Source organism: Taudactylus pleione, unplaced genomic scaffold (genome assembly GCF_031769625.1).
Source record: "Taudactylus pleione unplaced genomic scaffold, aTauple2 ptg000037l, whole genome shotgun sequence".
Taxonomy (NCBI): Eukaryota; Metazoa; Chordata; class Amphibia; order Anura; family Myobatrachidae; genus Taudactylus; species Taudactylus pleione.
The window spans coordinates 9,746,675-9,764,089 of NW_028284439.1; the positions used below are offsets into that span (position 1 = coordinate 9,746,675).

Here is a 17,415-nt window from a genome sequence, read left to right on the forward strand (position 1 = left end):
TTGTATGTAATATACTGTAAATGGCATGCAGATGTGTACACCTGCCTAGACCTGTAGTGTAATTACACATTTGCATGAGAAATGCCCTTTATGTTGCCATACCCTAATACTTGCTGTTTTCTCTCTCAGGGACATCATGATTACACATTTTGACCCCACCATCACCTTTGACGGACTGACTAATGAAGTGAAGGACATGTGCTCCTTTGACAACGAGCAGCACTTCACAATGAAGTGGATTGATGAGGAAGGTAACTTACTAACCCACTGAGACTTTAGCATGATTTCTGTTATGTAAATATGTGTAGTCTATGAAATGGAAATGGCATAACATGTAAAGTGTACTTCACACGTAATGCATCATTCTAAAGGTGTTCTTCTAACAGAATGGAGCCATGCATGCACATACATGTTGTTGGGGAGTTTGCAGAAGTGAATAAAGACCTGCGAAGGCATTGTTGCTTCATTCAATCTCATGGTGCTTCAGGGCCTGATTCAGAGATGTGGTATTGCAAAGCCGCACAGAAGCGGGTGTTCAATACGTCCAACAAAATGCAAATGGGTGTCTATAGGAAATAGACACCACCTGCATTGCATTTGCAGTCCGAGTGCAGCGTCCGTAGACGCAGCCTCCGATCACTATCAGAACTGAAAGTTGCAAGGGTTGCTTCTTTGCAAGCTTACCTCAGCCTGGCCGCTGCCTGGTCACTTGCGAGGCCAGGAAATCTGCTTCCACTGCAGCAAACCCTGGCCTCATTTCTAGACAGGAAACAGCCACACTCCCAGCTCCAACCCCCCAGAAGCTGCGGATAGGGGGGAGATTGAGTGAGATTGCAGGACCCGTTCTGCACATGTGCAGAATGGGTCCTGCGCCTGCATAGACCCTTAAACATCGGAGATGTATGCCACCATCGAGTTAATGTACGTCTCTGAATCAGGCCCTCAGACTGTAACATCGATGGGCAGCTTCTCAAACCTCCATCACATGCCTAGCACTAACATCTGTTATTTTGAATCCGATATTAATTAATTGAAAATACATTTGGGACTGGTGAAGTCTTTTTTTAATTCAAGGTGGTTGAATTAGAAGTCCTTTTGAAGCATGTCTGCAACAAGGCACTTATCTTGATATTATAATTTGTGAAGCAATCGTAAGTTCTTTAACCACTTAACGCTATTATTTTTTTCAAATATGTCGCCAAAATAGTTTATTTAATCAAATTATATAAATAATAGCCATTTAAACACGATTAACAAATATTCAAAATTATTAGTAAAATTATACTGAATAAGGGTTAAATAGAATAAACTTTTTTTTTTTTTTAACTATACAAAACACCATTATACTATTATACTGTACTTACACTATACAGTCCTGTAAGAAGATCAGCCAGTAGCAGGGGGCGATCCTAAGGATTGCCCATGACTGGCTGGGAGGGGGAGATACTATCATTGCCTTTTGCAGCTGCCACCTCAGCAACGCCTGCAGCTTCCCTGGGCCCGGGCTGCAGGAAGACTGTTTTCCTGCATGTGAAGGGATTGCCCCCCTTCAGTAACATAGCCGGAGAGGAAGGCTGCAAAGAAGTTGACATAGCATCCGGGGGGAGCTGAGCCCGACTGCTGCCGGAAGATTAGCTTCCAGCAGCCGCCGGCAGGCTCCCTTGACACTGATGTGACCACAGCCAGGGAAAGCCCAGCTTGGCGTATTAACATCTGATGTGACCACAGCAGGCAATATGGTTAATTAAAAACAAATTAAAATTTATATTTAACTAATTCTGTATAAAGTCACACTCCAAATCTCTAAAAATGGTTTGGTCTATGGCCAGTCAAATTTGATGATCCCTTGGCATGTAGAGTGGTCTGATGGGCATTGAAAGGGCATTTGGTTTGATCTGATGGGCTTTGCAGGGAAATGTGGTTTGATCTGATTGACATTGAAATGACATGTGAGGGTTTGAATGGTAAAAAGTTTAAATATTTCATATACTATGCCACACATTAGTGCCCCAATTCATTATACATCACTCTGCTGATTATTTTTTTTTGGAGGGGGGGTAAAATTTGCATGTGATGTGCATCTACAGCTGACACATACCTCTGAATTACATCTACAGTACAATGTGTGTCTGTAATTCTGAACACATACAGACAGGTAACCAGACGTATATATGTCTAAGGAAGTAGTATTTGTGGGTGGTCATTGGCAGGTGCAGATGATCATGTCTGTCACCAGCACTAGTGAAATGCTTTTGATCAGTGTATGGGATGTATACCTGGTATAAACTCGGTGCTAATACTGCTGATGCAGAACCATACAGGTTTTGCGATGTAATAGAGTATAATTTCTGCATCGTTATTTATAGATATAAATATATATTATATAGATCTGCATCCAAACCACTATAAAATTACTAGATTCATAGTAATAGTTGCTAAATAAAGGGTAGCAGTGAAACCCCAAGAGTGAAAAGAGCAAGTCAGAATTCAAAATTAAGAAAAAAAAAAAAAAAAGGACTCTCTTATGGATGAACAAATAATAGAATTGCCCCATAGGAATCCTCCTTTTTACTTCCTTCCCCCCAATTTTGAATTCTGACATTTTGAGATGTGGAAGGTTCAGCATAAGGGCAGAGATGAGCTATTTTCCCCGTTACCACTCCATTGCAACCCTTTCAATTGGTCTGCTCACTTCTAAACTAGGCAGGGCAGGTACCAGTAGCAGGGGCTTAGCTTCCAAACTGGCCCATTTATGAGTCAGGGGGCATACCAGTCTGCTGCCTTTGGGAGCCAACGTGATTGCAAACTTATTTAAATAAGTGCAATAAAAATGAAAGACCAATGCTTTGCTCAGGAAGTAGTCAAAAAGTCAACAATGACAATGCCGACAGGCAACATGTTGACATTCTCAGAATGTCAACATTGTCAGAATGTCGACATTAGGGTTAGATTGCAGAGGGAGGTTAGTGTTGGGCACAAGAGGGGAGGGTTAGGGATAAGGGAGAAATACTCAGCTGAACGCTGAATGATCAGAGGCCTGACCTGGAAGTTAGTCACATAACCGCCGAGACCCATAAGACACCGCTGGAGTTGCTGCAACCATTGGTAGCAGGTAAGTCACTGCTGGGCCACCAGGGATGTTATGTCGACTTTCAAACATGTTGACAATACATCACTGTCTACATGAATGTCGACATATTCAACAACAACATTTTGACCATGTAGGCATTCCCGTGTCAACATGAATGTTGACATTATGACTGACAACATATCATACACAACCCCTTTGGTGCATGTGTGCATCGCATCATTATAGGATGCGCTAGGATAAAGGAGCTAGAAACCTGAGCAGTGTCTATATCTGCAATGCTGCAGTCACATATACATACATTTTGCGTGCTTATTTTTCTTCATAATACAAATTGTGTGCACTTTGCATCAGCCCCAATATATTTTGTCTTCTCCAGCCAGACCAAACAATTATTATTCTAAAGTCTTGCTGGTCCCATCTGTCCAGGACATTGTACCAGAATTTTTTATTTTTTTTCAGATCTAACTATGAAAGCCTAAGCCGGGTACTACAATGTGGTGGTTTTTTTTATCATTTTTGTATTTTTAATATTCAAAGCTTTTTCCTGGCTACCTTTCCATGAAATTCGCAGAGTTATTTTTTTGTGGTAGGTTATTAGGCAGGGGCCTGTGTTTTTGTGACTTCTGGAAGCATCATACAATCCGATCTTTGGATACATTTCTTGGGACCCACTCCAGGGAAGATTGGGAACGGTCTTCTATGGTCTACATATGTAAATAATTGGTTACATGATGGGGCGGGTTCAATTAAGCGTGGAAGCCGCCAGATCCCGTTCCGCGCATTACTTACAAAAGGAAGATTCTGCTTGCAGGATTTTCCTACTCTAATAGATGGAAAAACGAGTAACGAATGGAATATGCCCCAATATAATGGTGATATTCAAATTGTTTGGCCCTGTGAGTCACACAACACTTGGCTTAGATTTCCTTTTTATTGCCATGAGCGTAAGGGCGTATTTACTCACATTACATTTTCTCCTTGTTGGTTTATTTATGCCTACCCTCCAACATGACCCCTCCCATCAGGTACATAATGCTCTGCTCCGGGCTTTCCCACCTAATTTATGATTGCAGTCACCTGTGTTGAACTAGTCAACTGCAGAGACAGGTGTTTCAGCACAGGTGTCCGCAATCATAAATTAAGAGGGAAGTCCAGGAGCAGAGCATTTTGTACCTAATGGAATGGGTCATGTTGGAGGGTCTGTTTATGTTGAATAAATAATGATAAAATAATATCTGTTATTCGTTGTCCCATGAGATTAGATTTCTCAAACGTTTGTTTTACCTTGGTGAGGACTTGATGATTGTTAATTATGTCCTGGTGTGTAAAACACCCATTAGATTTTCACATAAGTGTAACTTGCGGTCTTGCCATGATCTGTGCATGGTGATTGAGGTGCTGTATGAGTGTATGTATAGGTTTGGGCTGTACAGGACACTGTAGTCCTGCCCAAATGGCTGGTTGCCATGGTGACCTGAGAGGCAGTAGCAGACAGGACCTGTTACAGAGTGAGGCCTTCCTATTACAGTGTTAAGAGAGGAAAATAGGTGCAATAAAAACAATGGAGTCATTTAGAATGCAGTTTTTAAGTATAGTAGAATGTTCATGTAATTTTCTACTATAATTTTACTGTACTCCAGATAGTAGCTGATTGTGTAAGGATATGTTAGTACTATGACTTATAATTAGGGGAATAACCCACACTTAAATACCTTTCCTCAAATGTATTGGTGGAGCAATAGAAGGCGATTCATAGGACTGATTTAATAGACTCTTCAATTAACCACTTAACTGACAAATGTTATTTACAATTAATTAGCTTATATAGTTATAAACCTTAACAATATTTAAATTAAAATGTACGCTTATGGGGTGTCTGGCACCCCCTGATGGTGTGTTTAGCAGACCCCTGTAGCATTATCTCCCCATCCCTGTTGCATTTTTCCATTCTCCCACCCCACAGACCTCTAGTATAAATCCCCACCCTCCGAGTGGCAATAGATAACCCTATAGCAGTAAATTCCCAAACTTTTTTGAATCACTGTGTCCATTTTCTTCATGGCATCCCTATGCCAAAGGTATCTTATTGAGACCTTCTGCAAAAATTATTACATTTAAGTAAATTGAGCTTATGTTATCCTTAAACAGGGTACACACTATAGGATATATCGTGCAAAATGCTATATTCTACACATTGTGTATAGTTAGTAAGCCCGATCCGTCGTTAACGATGGTCGTTCATAGCATCATCCCATTTGCTGCACTGCACAGCAGATGGGGCAATGCAATAAACAACGTGGTGCTGTTACATGCAGCATGTAACAACACAAGCAGCATGTTTAACGTTGTACTGGTGATATATATAATTAACATGCTGTACGTGGAATGTTAACTGTGTCAACATGCTGACGCCTGTATTCCGGTATCTACATAGTCAACGTCGACATAGTGACTGTCGATCCCATATCTACTTCCCGACCCATCAGTTCCCCAACTGAGCTCTGTACTCAGAGCTGCTGCTAATAACACATCAGCCCCTCTGACATAGGAACTTCAGTTTCCCTCTACGCACATTTGTATTTTGCACTTGTCGGTCACAAGTAATTCTGGGGCTCACAGAGGCCATGTGATGTCAGTGGTCACAGGCACAGACTGCTACATTACAGTCCTTCAAAGCAGGAGGAGGAAATCCATTCTACACATGGGTAGAACCGATTTTCTTATTAAAATACTAGCAGCTGGAGGGGAGGCTGCAGTTGCATTAAATGCGACCATGCCAATAAAAGTACGTCTGGCTGCAGGGCCGTAGCTAGGGTAGTGCGGCCGGTGCCATCGCACAGGGCACCACAGGTCAGGGGGCGCTGTTTGGGCCTGTCAAATTTCTAATTATTATTATTCTTGCTTGTAGCTTCCTCTTATTTCATCTCCAGCATCTCCTGGCCTCTCCTATCTCTTCCCTGGCCCTTCCCCATGAAGCCATAGCCCTTTTTTGGGTGCATTATGTCCCTTTTAAAAATGAGGGGGGCGCCAATGCTCTTTTTGGCACAGGGCACCAAAAAATCTAGTTACGGCTCTGACTGGCTGTAGTTGCATTTAATGTGTCCGTACCATTTAAGTGGGTAAAGATTGTTGCAACTGGCTGGAGAAGTGGCACCTTTAGTACGATTGTGCTGTGTGTGCACATGTTCTGTAAGCCATAGCACCCAATCATGTACTTTTGAAACTACGTTGTAAACATTTCAGTTAATATCTGGATGCTATGAGTATGCCCCACTATAAAATACAGTAGATCAAGGGTAGGCAACCTGTGGCACTCCAGTTGCTGTAGAACTACACATCCAACATGCCCTTGTGCATGCTAAAACTGTGAGGACATGCTGGAATGTGTAGTGCCACAAATTGCCTACCACTGTAGTAGATAATTATATACAGCAATGTCCTTATTCATTCAGCAAACATTAAAAATTTAAATGAAAAATAATTAAACCATGTTGTACTTTTCCTATAAATCTATTAATAGTGTTTTAAATCCAAATAGTGTGCTTATTCTTTCAAAAAAAAGGTGCTTGAAGGGCCTTTCAAGATGTAAGCTAGATGCAAATCTGCATTTTCTTCTTCAATTAAGAACATTAATTTTAACTGGAGAATATATTTAAAATGTAAACAACTGTCCATTTGGCCTCTTCCTTTATCCACAGTGGTAAAATATGTGTTTATGTACATTTGAATATGTATGTATTTCTTTTCTTTTACTCCTTTGGTGACCTCTACTACCTTCCTTGGTGACAGCAGCTGCTGCTGAACATGGGGAACAAGTGTTCTTGCTCGGTTTCCAGTAGCAATAATACTACTAAAGAAAACTACCAGGCTACACACAGTTATTCCAAGCTGGCAGATAGCTACATGAGTGCCCCAGCGACACAAGAGCTGAAGCCTTCTCTAGAGCCAGAGGAGGAGGGAGGTGCAGTTGGGAATATTGGTGAGGGACAGTTATGGTTCACAGCAGATGTTTTTGAATCTCTAGAATGACTGTTTTACATTTCATGTCTTCACCTTTTGGTGTGTATCCTCGTTACATTAGTAGTAGCGGTGTCGCTGTCAGTACAGTAGTCACACACTTTCCTCACCTGCAGTTACAAATGTTATTTAGCTTCCTTTATGTATCAAGTGTTTCTCACACCTCTTAGGGCTCAATTCAATATGCTGCATGTTACCTTGTGGCGCGAACAAGTGCGACTGTATGCCACATTTACGGTACCTCTGGACTCGCGGAATTGTGGTGCCATGCCGGCATTTCTACACCGTTGCAACGACAATTTGTTCCCTTTACGGCTAATAGGATTGAGCCCTTAGATTGTAAACTATTGGACATGACCATGTTTTTATTCTGCTTCATATCGTTGTCTTCATTTGTTTGTGTCATGATCCCCTCAATGTATGTCACTGGGTAGTCTTTTAGTATCCCCGGCCAAGCAGAGCACTGGGAGGCGGAGCTGCTCGGCCGGCGTTTGACGTCGGAACGACCCACCTGGCTATTGGCCCTTCTTGCATTTGCCAGAAGTGCCAGATTGGCAGTCCGGCCCTGGTGCTAATTATTATGCTTGAACATGCACTGTTAAGATGGTCACACATCTAAAGATTATCATTCCCACCATCCAACTAGTTGGCTGGTTGGAATGTAAATTTGGTAATTTATGAGAGCAAACGACAATGGGCTCCCAAACACTGAAAAATGGACGAAAACATTCATTCAGGCTAGTTGGTTAAATCCATTTGATTTAATCAACTTGTATGAACAGCCGCTTTCATCCATTTTCGAGCATTTGGGAGCAAACTGCCTATTGTAGCCTGTTCCCATATATCACCAGATTTTCGTTCATACCAGCCAACTACTTGAATGATTGGAAAGATCTATAGATGCGCGGAAAGCTTTAGAAGTCCCTGAGGATTGGCAAACACCGGATTATACTATGACCTTAAAGGGATAAAATTGAAAAGATGACACATGTGCAGAACAGAGCATGACTCTGGCACTATGCCACAGTCTTTGCTAGCTCCTGTACAACGCAATCTTTCTGAATATGACACAATTTTTTTGAATATATCACTAAAAAGATGGCAGGCGCAGCATAGGGAGCCGCTGTACTGCACGGGAGCCACAGTGGTTGGTCCTGGGTGCAGGGCAATGCAGTGTTGGGTCCCTCTGTACCCATTGGCCCGTGTGCAATGCACACCCTGCACCTATGATGGACATGCCACTGGACACCATTATTAACCACCTCGAAGCAAGATTTCCAGATATGCCAATCAAGAATTAATACATAAAATGTAAATCTAGACTATAAGGTCAGGATTTCAAAATTTTATTATTGCGAAGGCCCTCGCCCAGCAACTTCCTGATGCTTCCCGGCTGGCTATTATAGTGCTTTTTACATTATATTCATTACCGTATTGTTTTGTTGTTGTTCTTATTAATGGTTTACCAGTGAGGTGCTGGGTTTAAGTGTTTTAAAAGTATGGTTTTCAAGGACTTTAAGAATATAAAAAATGTGAAAACACAAATCTAATATGAAAAAAAAAAATGAAAAATAAATTATAACTGGCCAGTTAGAGAGACACTTTATTAGTTTATTTTATTTTGTATAAATTATTATATGAAATGTGCTATTGTCTGTTATGATTAGAGAGCGTAGATGACATACAGTTCTTGGATATTTTGTTTTGCATCCCCATGCTGGAACCCCATGTTTTACCTTTTTTAGAAGCGTGTAAAATGCAGCAGACCGTTCCTATAAGCTCTTTGTGCCGTTTACTCAGGAATCTTCAGCTTTTGTGTATGTCTGGGCTACATCCTGTAATAGGGATTATGCAGTGTTGGGTTCCTGTATCTTTTTATTGCAGGGTTATCTAGCATTGGTGATCTATTTCTTGCATGGTGATCCTGATCTGCTTTTTAGTTGTTATATTTTCCAGCACTACAACCTACAGCTGTGTTCCCTGTCACCTCACTTGTGGGAAATGTATTATGTGCATGGAATGCATACAGTGGTAGCACTGGAAGCACGTTATACTGACATGTATTATACAGCAATATGTCTTATCTGAGGGTGAGATCAGATAGTATGGCTTGCATGTGTCGTCTTCTTCTACCTTAATTTGTAACAAATTACATAATATATATTACTAGCCCTGAGCAGTTCCATAATGGTTATTAAAGATATTCTTTTGCGTTTGGTAGAGATTGCAGTTCAGCACTTGATACGTGACTGCTGTGCTAATATAACGATGGTGATATATACGTTATTGTCATTTCTATATAATGTGGTTCTCCAGTGTGGAAAGAACGTATACTGCTGCTATTTTCATTTTTGTCCAGGTGGACACATGAGATTTTGACAACGAAGCTTAATCTTTTGCTATGTTTGTATTTTGCTTGTAGAAATCCCTTGGCTTTTATCGAACAGCGTTTTATTTCCCATCAACTTATGCATACCATACATCTACTGTCCCGATTCTCTGTACTGCCAATCGGAGATCCAATTTGCTGGCTGGTGGCCATCGATGATCGGCGATCAGTCGGTGGATCGGGGAAAACAGCATGTTAAAAATCCCAGACTCGCAAATCCCAATCATATTTTTTCGATTTCGGTGAGTCGAGGATTTCAAACATGTTGAATTTTCCAGATTCTCCAGCCGCGACATTGGCAGAACATGGAATTGGGGCAATACATTGCAGATGTATGGGCCCCATTAGTTTGTCTGTATCATAAGATGACTGCACTATGTTCTTCACTAATATTTGTCTACTACTGTAAAGCTAATATTTGAATATCTGCATCTCATAATATGATTATGCTGTGACTTTTACATCCTCATCTATGGGTCTTACAGGGGCATTATGTTGGAAAATGCATTAGTTTACATTTAGTATGATTTTCCACATGATCTTGCTTTGCTCCTGTTGATATTATATTTGTTTATTTCTCTTTGTGGCCACTAGGGGCACTGTTCCAATGGAGTCTGCAGATGAGCCTATTTTGTATCTCAGCTGAGGAAACAGTATGCGCCTTTCTTCTATGCATATAGATATACATAGCTATAAACTTTAATCTACAGAATGGCCTTATATTCATAGTTTATATTTGTGTTCAAATAATGTGAAATTAAACCATGCTTATAAATATACTAAACTTTCCACATAAATAGTAATTTTTTGACACCATTGAGTGCACATTAGCAAAGGATGGGAGAAGGCATTTTTGCCAATCCTTCTCCAGATAAGTGAAAAAGAAAACCTAGCTTACTGTACTGTCATTCTCCAGTCTTTACCTAAGCTTGTGTTCTGCTGCATTCCAAGCAGACTGTGGGCCTGATTCAGAGCCGGACGCTATTTGCGGACGCTCGTTCAGAAAAAGGGGCTGGCTATTTAAATTAAGCGCACGCTCTTTGCGGTCTGTTGACGCCTCTGTCTGAACGAGCGAACAAAACATGCGCTCACTATTTAGGAAAACACGCCCCCTGGCCGCTCGCATCATACGCCATCTCCGCTATTTATTAGATTAATTGAGTACATCGAAAGGCAAATGAACTGCTCGCTAATCTTGTGGTAGGATTTTCATACCGCAATCATGCGAGCAGTTCTGGCTAAAAGACACCCAACTGACGTGGTCGATGACGCTGCTTTGTTAATTATGCACACCCTTAAAACGCCCGTTTGGCACGCCTGCGTTCTGATCTCCACTCCCCGTTTTCAAGCACCTTCCCCTGTTACCACCCACAAACGCCTCACTCTGTCACTCAAATTAGCAGGCATTCGCTATTTTGCGGGCACACGCTTTTCGACCGCACTGACTGGTTCGCGCATGCGTACTAAAACCCATACGCATGCGCAGATGTGCGAACATCGCTCGGAACGAACGAGCGGCCGCTTACGAGCGGCTCTGAATGAGGTCCTGTGAACTAAGCAGAAACGTAAAGTATGTGGATTAACCTGGTTTGGTTTTATACTGTGCAAGAATGAATTGTGCCACATATCCATGATGCCAAAGTAATTCGGGAGGCATGTTTCACCTGTGGAATTTGGCCTCAAGTATTCCCAGTCCCAGACCACCCCGCACCTCAGAATTAATTGGCTGTCATAGTCTCAGCTCTCTTCATCACCTATAAATTCAGCAAAATGCAAATGACTGGATACGTTCAGCGTCCCGCCGGTCCACCAGAGTCCCGGTGCCGGCACCTTGACCGCTGGGATAGCGACGGTAAGTAGCGGGGTTGGGGAGAGTGCTTTTAGGGGTTAGGCACTAGGGGGAGGCTTAGGGTTAGACACTAAGGGGGGAGGGTTAGGTTTAAGATGCGGGGAGGGGAAGGTTAGGTTTAGGCACTAGGGGGGAGGTTAGGGTCAGGTACCAGGGAGGGAGGGTCAGGGTTAAGGTAGGGAGAGGGTTAGCATACCAACCAACAACTGTCGGTATGCTAACTCTGTTGGGATGCTGGCGCCGGGATTCTAATCGCCGGGATGACGACCGCCGGCATCCCGTACCCAACCCCAAATGACAGAATCAGTACAAAATGACATTGGACAAAATGGTAACAGAAAGTGCAAATATAATATCAATGGAATGTTTCACCTCTGCACCTATTTCTCCTTCACCCATATAGGGGACACTGCCACCATGGGGTCATGCAGAGGCTGCAGGTGTTGGCACTTAATAGGTATTGTTTAAAAGTATAAAGTCCCCCCTCTCAGATTAGCATTATAGGTGCTGCCAATGGCAGAAGCATATATATATATAATTTTATTTTCTACTATTGCAAGAATAGCAGCCTGTCTAAGGACATTAGCAAAAGACTTGCACGTATGCAGAGGATAGAGGAGTTCAAGGCCTTCCAGAGCATATTGGCTCTCCTCGGTACGTGATGTACTCCCCACCACAAACCATGGCGTAGCACACAAGTTACCCTGATCCCTCCCTTTCTGGAGAGCAAGAAAGCCATTGTATAGGAGATCATTGCAGTTATGGCAGCAATATTAAGTTCTCAGGGAATCCCTTTTATTTTACTTAGACAATCTTCTTATCAAGGCCAGTTCACCAGGCTGGAAGACCACCACAAGATGGCATCAGTCACACAGATGGATCTTAAATTACTCTAAATCCAACCTGGGTAATCTTCGATATAACATTACAAATAATTTTTCTGCAGGAAGACTAGATCAGAGCGCTTCAGGAGTTAGTGATGCTTGAAGCTTTTTTAGCAGATGGTCTTCTAATTCTAAGCAGTCCAGTATGAAAGGCTTTCCTTATTTGAGATTTCAGATCAACGTCCTAAAGAATTGATCCAGGTCCAATCACTTTTTTTATACAAATACCATCAACCTGTCACAAGCAACGCACCAGTCTCTGAGATTGTGGTTGAAAGAAGGCAAACTTGAAAATGGACAGGTTGTTCTCCATCTTTATCTGAATAGTTGTCATAACATGCAATGTTTGTGTATATTTTTCCTCCTCTCCTAAAGCTTAATTGGGTTGTAAAGAAGGCAAAAAGAGAACAGGTTCTTCTTGTTGCCTCAGATTGACCAAGGAGAGCCGTATTCCCATCTGCTAAGCATGGGAGAAGATCCCGGGTGGTGCCTTGCTCAGAGGGAAGAACTGCTGACCCAGGGTCCCTTTCTTCATCTAGACCTTCACCGGATCGCTTTTATGGCATGGTTATTGAAAACGCTTTCCTAAGATAGGGGGTTTTTGTGAAAAAAGTGATTCAGACCATGATCAAGGCTAGAAAACCAGTTTCTGCTCAGAGCTATCTTGTGGTCTAGAAGGCCCATGTCAGTTGGCATGAGAGTACTGGAGTTCATTCTTTCTCCTTCTGCCTGTCTCATCTTTCGTTTTTATTAGGGATGAGCGGGTTCGTATTTACTCTGTTCTCAAAACGGCATTTTATGGGCTATCGGCTATCACATGTTTTGGATAGCCAATAAAAAAATCCAAACTAATCCGAACTTGCAGTAAAGTGACGATAAGAACCGAGTAAATCCGAACCCGCTCATCCCTAGTTTTTACAGTCTGGAGTAGATTTTTATCTGCACTAGAGTTTTTTAAAGATGCAGGTGTCCACTTTTTTTGTCTATTTCAAATGTAATACGCTTTAACTCTGGATAGTAAGTCTTTGTTGCAGGGATTTTGCATTTTCATCCTCCATATGTTCCTCCATTGGAGCCATGGAATCGTAACCTGCTTTTTGGCAACTTCGACCATTTCTAGCTATTACCTCAGCTAGACTGCTTTTGAGATTAGAGGCCTTGTCTTGCAAATCGCCTTTTCTATTTTTTTCACGATAATAAGTCTGTTACGCACTACCCCATCATAAGCAGCATAAGCTGATATCTAGTTTCCATCTTGAGCAGGAAATGTATTACTGTTTTGACGGATTCCATCCGTAACCTGTATGTTTGGATGTTGTTCGAGCAGTCAAGATTTACCCAAGTAGGACTGCCAATCTGCATAAGACAGACAGTTTGTCTATCTTATGATGCACAGAGGAAGAATTGCAAAGTGTCCAAGCATATAACAACTATATTAGATTGACCGTTCTGCAGGTTATTCTGGTGCTGGGCAACCCATTCCACCATATTAGTCGGTACTTCTTATTCAACTAATCACGGAGCTTCCGCCGGGTAGTTGTGAGAGGCATCCACTTCAACATTTGTCCACATTTTTACCAAATGTTATTGGTTTCAGGTATTTCCATCCAAGGATTCTAGCTCTGGATGCAAGATTTTGTGCTCAGCCAAGTCTGAATGTATTCTCCCCTAGGGATAGCTTTGGAACATCCTCATGGTGTCAATGTACCCCAGATGGAGGAAATATCAGGATCTTTAGCAGTTACTGTTGAATCCGTTTCTCCAAGTCCATCTGGGGGACACTGCGGTCCCTCCCTTATGCTTACTGAGGGCAGTTGGGATGCCAATTGTCAAAATACTGGCTCCAGAATCCCAACAGCAGTCGGAAGCCTGGCTCCAGAGCCCCGACCGCTGACATCCCAACGGTATTAGATTTAGGGTTATGCACTAGGGGGAGGGCTAGAGTTATACTGCGAGGGGGCTTACGGTTAGGCTGAGGGGGGGGGTGTTTGGTTAGGGTTAGGATACTTGCCTAATCCTGTCAGGATGCCACTGATGGTATTCTGACCGCCGGCATCCCGACTGTTGGGATCCCGTGCCCAATTCTTACTGAGCTTCTCTCTTTCAGTGTGTATTTTTTTCTTGTTTGCACCCTATCCTTTGGAGCTCTGTAACTTGAAAACTGAGGACATGTGGGGATGTGTACTTTCAAAAGTGAACCTATTAAGTATTCGCTCCTGCACCCCCTGCACAACACAGTGTCCCCAAGATAGATCTGGAGAAGTGGACTTAACAAAAAGTACTAAAAATCCTGTTGTCGCTCATCTCTGCACTGAACCACCTTGCAACTTCTGATTTAATAAGTTGTACACAGATATACAAGCATCGCATATCTGGAGTCTCAAAGCGGTTTGTACATTTGCGTTTAATGGAGCATACACACGGTCAGATTTGTCAGATTTGTCAGATGAACGATTGAACGATTTGAACGATTGAACGATTTTTGACTGCATTAAAATGAATGGAATCGTCCAAGTCTGACTGCAAACACATCAGATGTCAGAAATCGTTATCTGACCATCGGGAACGCGCATCGTTGATCGTCCATCGTTCAGGCATGTCAGATATGAACGATTTTCCTTCAGATATGAACGACTGAACGATTTTTTAATCGTTATCGTTCATATCTGAAGGAAAAATCTGACCGTGTGTATGCACCATAAGATGCAATTTTGGTTGCAAAAGATGCAAAAAAGACGTTCAGCACAAGCCAATTCAGACAGGACTGAGCGGGCTGAGAAGGGCTGTTTGGCATGACTGCAACAATAGTGTATGAGGACATATCTGTGTCTTATTTGCTCCCAAAACAATTAGAAAACCCCCACAACAAATAGAAAGTGCCATGCTCATTTACAATATAATCGCCTGCAAAACACAATCTCTGCCTCTGTCTTTGCTGTGTTGTGAAGGCAGATGCATCAGATTTTCTCCATCATTTTGTGTTCTGGCTTTGACATTACATACAGATAGTTCTGGTGAAGCAAAAGGTAATGTCTTCAGGCAGGTGAGATTTATAATGCGGCATTTGGTGCAGTGTCACATTAGCAGGGTTAAAATTACATGCTACCTTTCAATAGGCCTTCTCTGCCTTATGTGCTTATTTTGTGTGCTATGTTTCACTTGTCTATCAGTTAGCAGACATTTTAATACCCAAAAGAATATATTTGTTGTTTTATGTATTTAAAAAACGATTTTTTTTTATTTTTTTTTAAAGCATCTATCCCCAATTGTTGTTTGTGGTCTGCAAAACATTTTTTCTTTTTGTTTATACAATTATTTTTTGCTCTTCACTGAATAAAATACTACATTGTATCTAGGTGTCATGAAATTTGCTAAGTTCCATAATTGTGATATGTTCTTTTTTTGGGTTTTTACAGTTTTTTTTTATTTTTAAATTTTTACTGCAAATTACCAAAAAGTTTATACAAAATAGAGGAATAGTTTTTTTTTTTTAATACAAACAAATATGAAGTTTTTCTGTTTTTGTATTAGAACTGAAGTAGTCGATAGCATTTTAAAAGTTTTTTCCTGAATTTGTAAAGTGTAGAAGGCAAAGAGCCGCCAAGCTCAACTGAAATGTGAGCGTCGTCAGACCGGTTTATTGGTGAAATACAAGTGTTTGTAAGTTTCGTTACTCAGCTGACCTAAAACATCATATTCATCCTAGAATTTATGTACCTGACAATAAAAGGTGGGTTCCCACTCATGCTATATATTCTATAAACAAGGGTTTCCAAGCAGAGATGTTTCGGAAGTGTACCCGGAGGAGCAGATGACCAGTGGTGGGTGCGGAATGAAGCTATATGAAAGAAAGCTTGTTATTTATTGTAATATTATCACCATCACTGTAAGGCACTTTCTAATAAACAATTTATTTCTCTAATGTCAGGCGATCCATGCACTGTGTCCTCACAACTAGAGCTGGAGGAAGCATTCCGCTTGTATGAACTAAATAAAGACTCTGAGCTGCTAATACACGGTAAGAAAGTAACCTCTTTTCAGTCATATTTATCAATAAAGAGAACAATTATTTTTCCTGTGACAAAATTCTTTGTGTTTGTAGAATTGTTTTAGTCTAAATAGAATTTTAATGGCTGTATAAAATAACTGCAAGTTTAAAAACTATATGCACTTTAGATAACGTTTATGAATAAGGATGATGTGTACATATGTAATATCCTGTCTCTGCTTACAGTCTTCCCCTGTACTCCTGAGAGGCCTGGAATGCCCTGCCCCGGAGAGGACAGTAAGTGTACCCTGTATTGCTTTAATATAGATAGATTTTATATAGATCTCAGGGGGTTATGCATAATTATAAAACATGAATAAGTTGCCTCACATTGTGGGTATGAGTATAATGCATTTTCATCAGCCACACTCATAGCTGCTGATCGAAGAGAATAAATTTCCAGTGTATTGTTAGGATTAAATTATGTTTTATTAGATAATTAAAAATTGTATTACCTAGAATTGTAACATATTTGGGTCAATTGAATATGAGCGATGCACTTGCGTTGCGTTGCCGGTGTTGCACCATTATGACAGCGTTTGAAAGCTTGCAACAGCTCCCTACATTGCCGCTAAGTCTAGTGTACGTCTCCCCTATATTATTCATTTTAGTTACTTGTACCATAGGGGTGTATATTAAAATGCACAGATTAAGCCTACCAGATGTCCGGGATCTGTGCGCAGTTCACATCTCCCATACATTGTGCCATATTCAGCAATTTTGTATCTCTCGTAATTGAAGTTATTCTATTCTGTCATATTGCATTAACTCCTTAACACTATAATACTTCAAAATGTTCTGTCAGGCAGCACTACCCTGCAGATCTACTTCTTATCAAGGTAGAGACTGGGGAATTGTGTTACTGTGTGATTTCCCACCTCCAAATCTCCCAACTTCAGCTGTCAATGACAGCCGATGGGGCCTTTAGTAATTTTATTCCATTCTGTATTTTGTGAAATGTACAAACATTCGAATGAAAAATAAATAAAAAAATGTACAATGCAATATCATGGGAGTAACAGTGATGCCCTCGCAGATGTCCTCCAAGTAGCTTGGAGTCTTGAATGGGTTAGTAGTGGTCCATCCGGAGCAAATTATTATTAATAGATTAATGCTGCAATGGATCTAATAATAACT

The 17,415-nt window shown here is 41.2% G+C and overlaps 1 protein-coding gene across 1 annotated transcript in view; it reads left to right on the plus strand.

Moving 5' to 3' along the window:
- Positions 1-17,415, plus strand: part of PRKCI (protein kinase C iota) — a 138,712-nt gene that overhangs the window by 59,842 nt on the left and 61,455 nt on the right. The window contains exons 2-4 of the mRNA XM_088452387.1: positions 130-251; positions 16,159-16,248; positions 16,465-16,515. Of these exons, the coding sequence (XP_088308513.1) occupies positions 130-251; positions 16,159-16,248; positions 16,465-16,515 (263 nt within the window). The remainder of the gene's footprint in view (positions 1-129; positions 252-16,158; positions 16,249-16,464; positions 16,516-17,415) is intronic.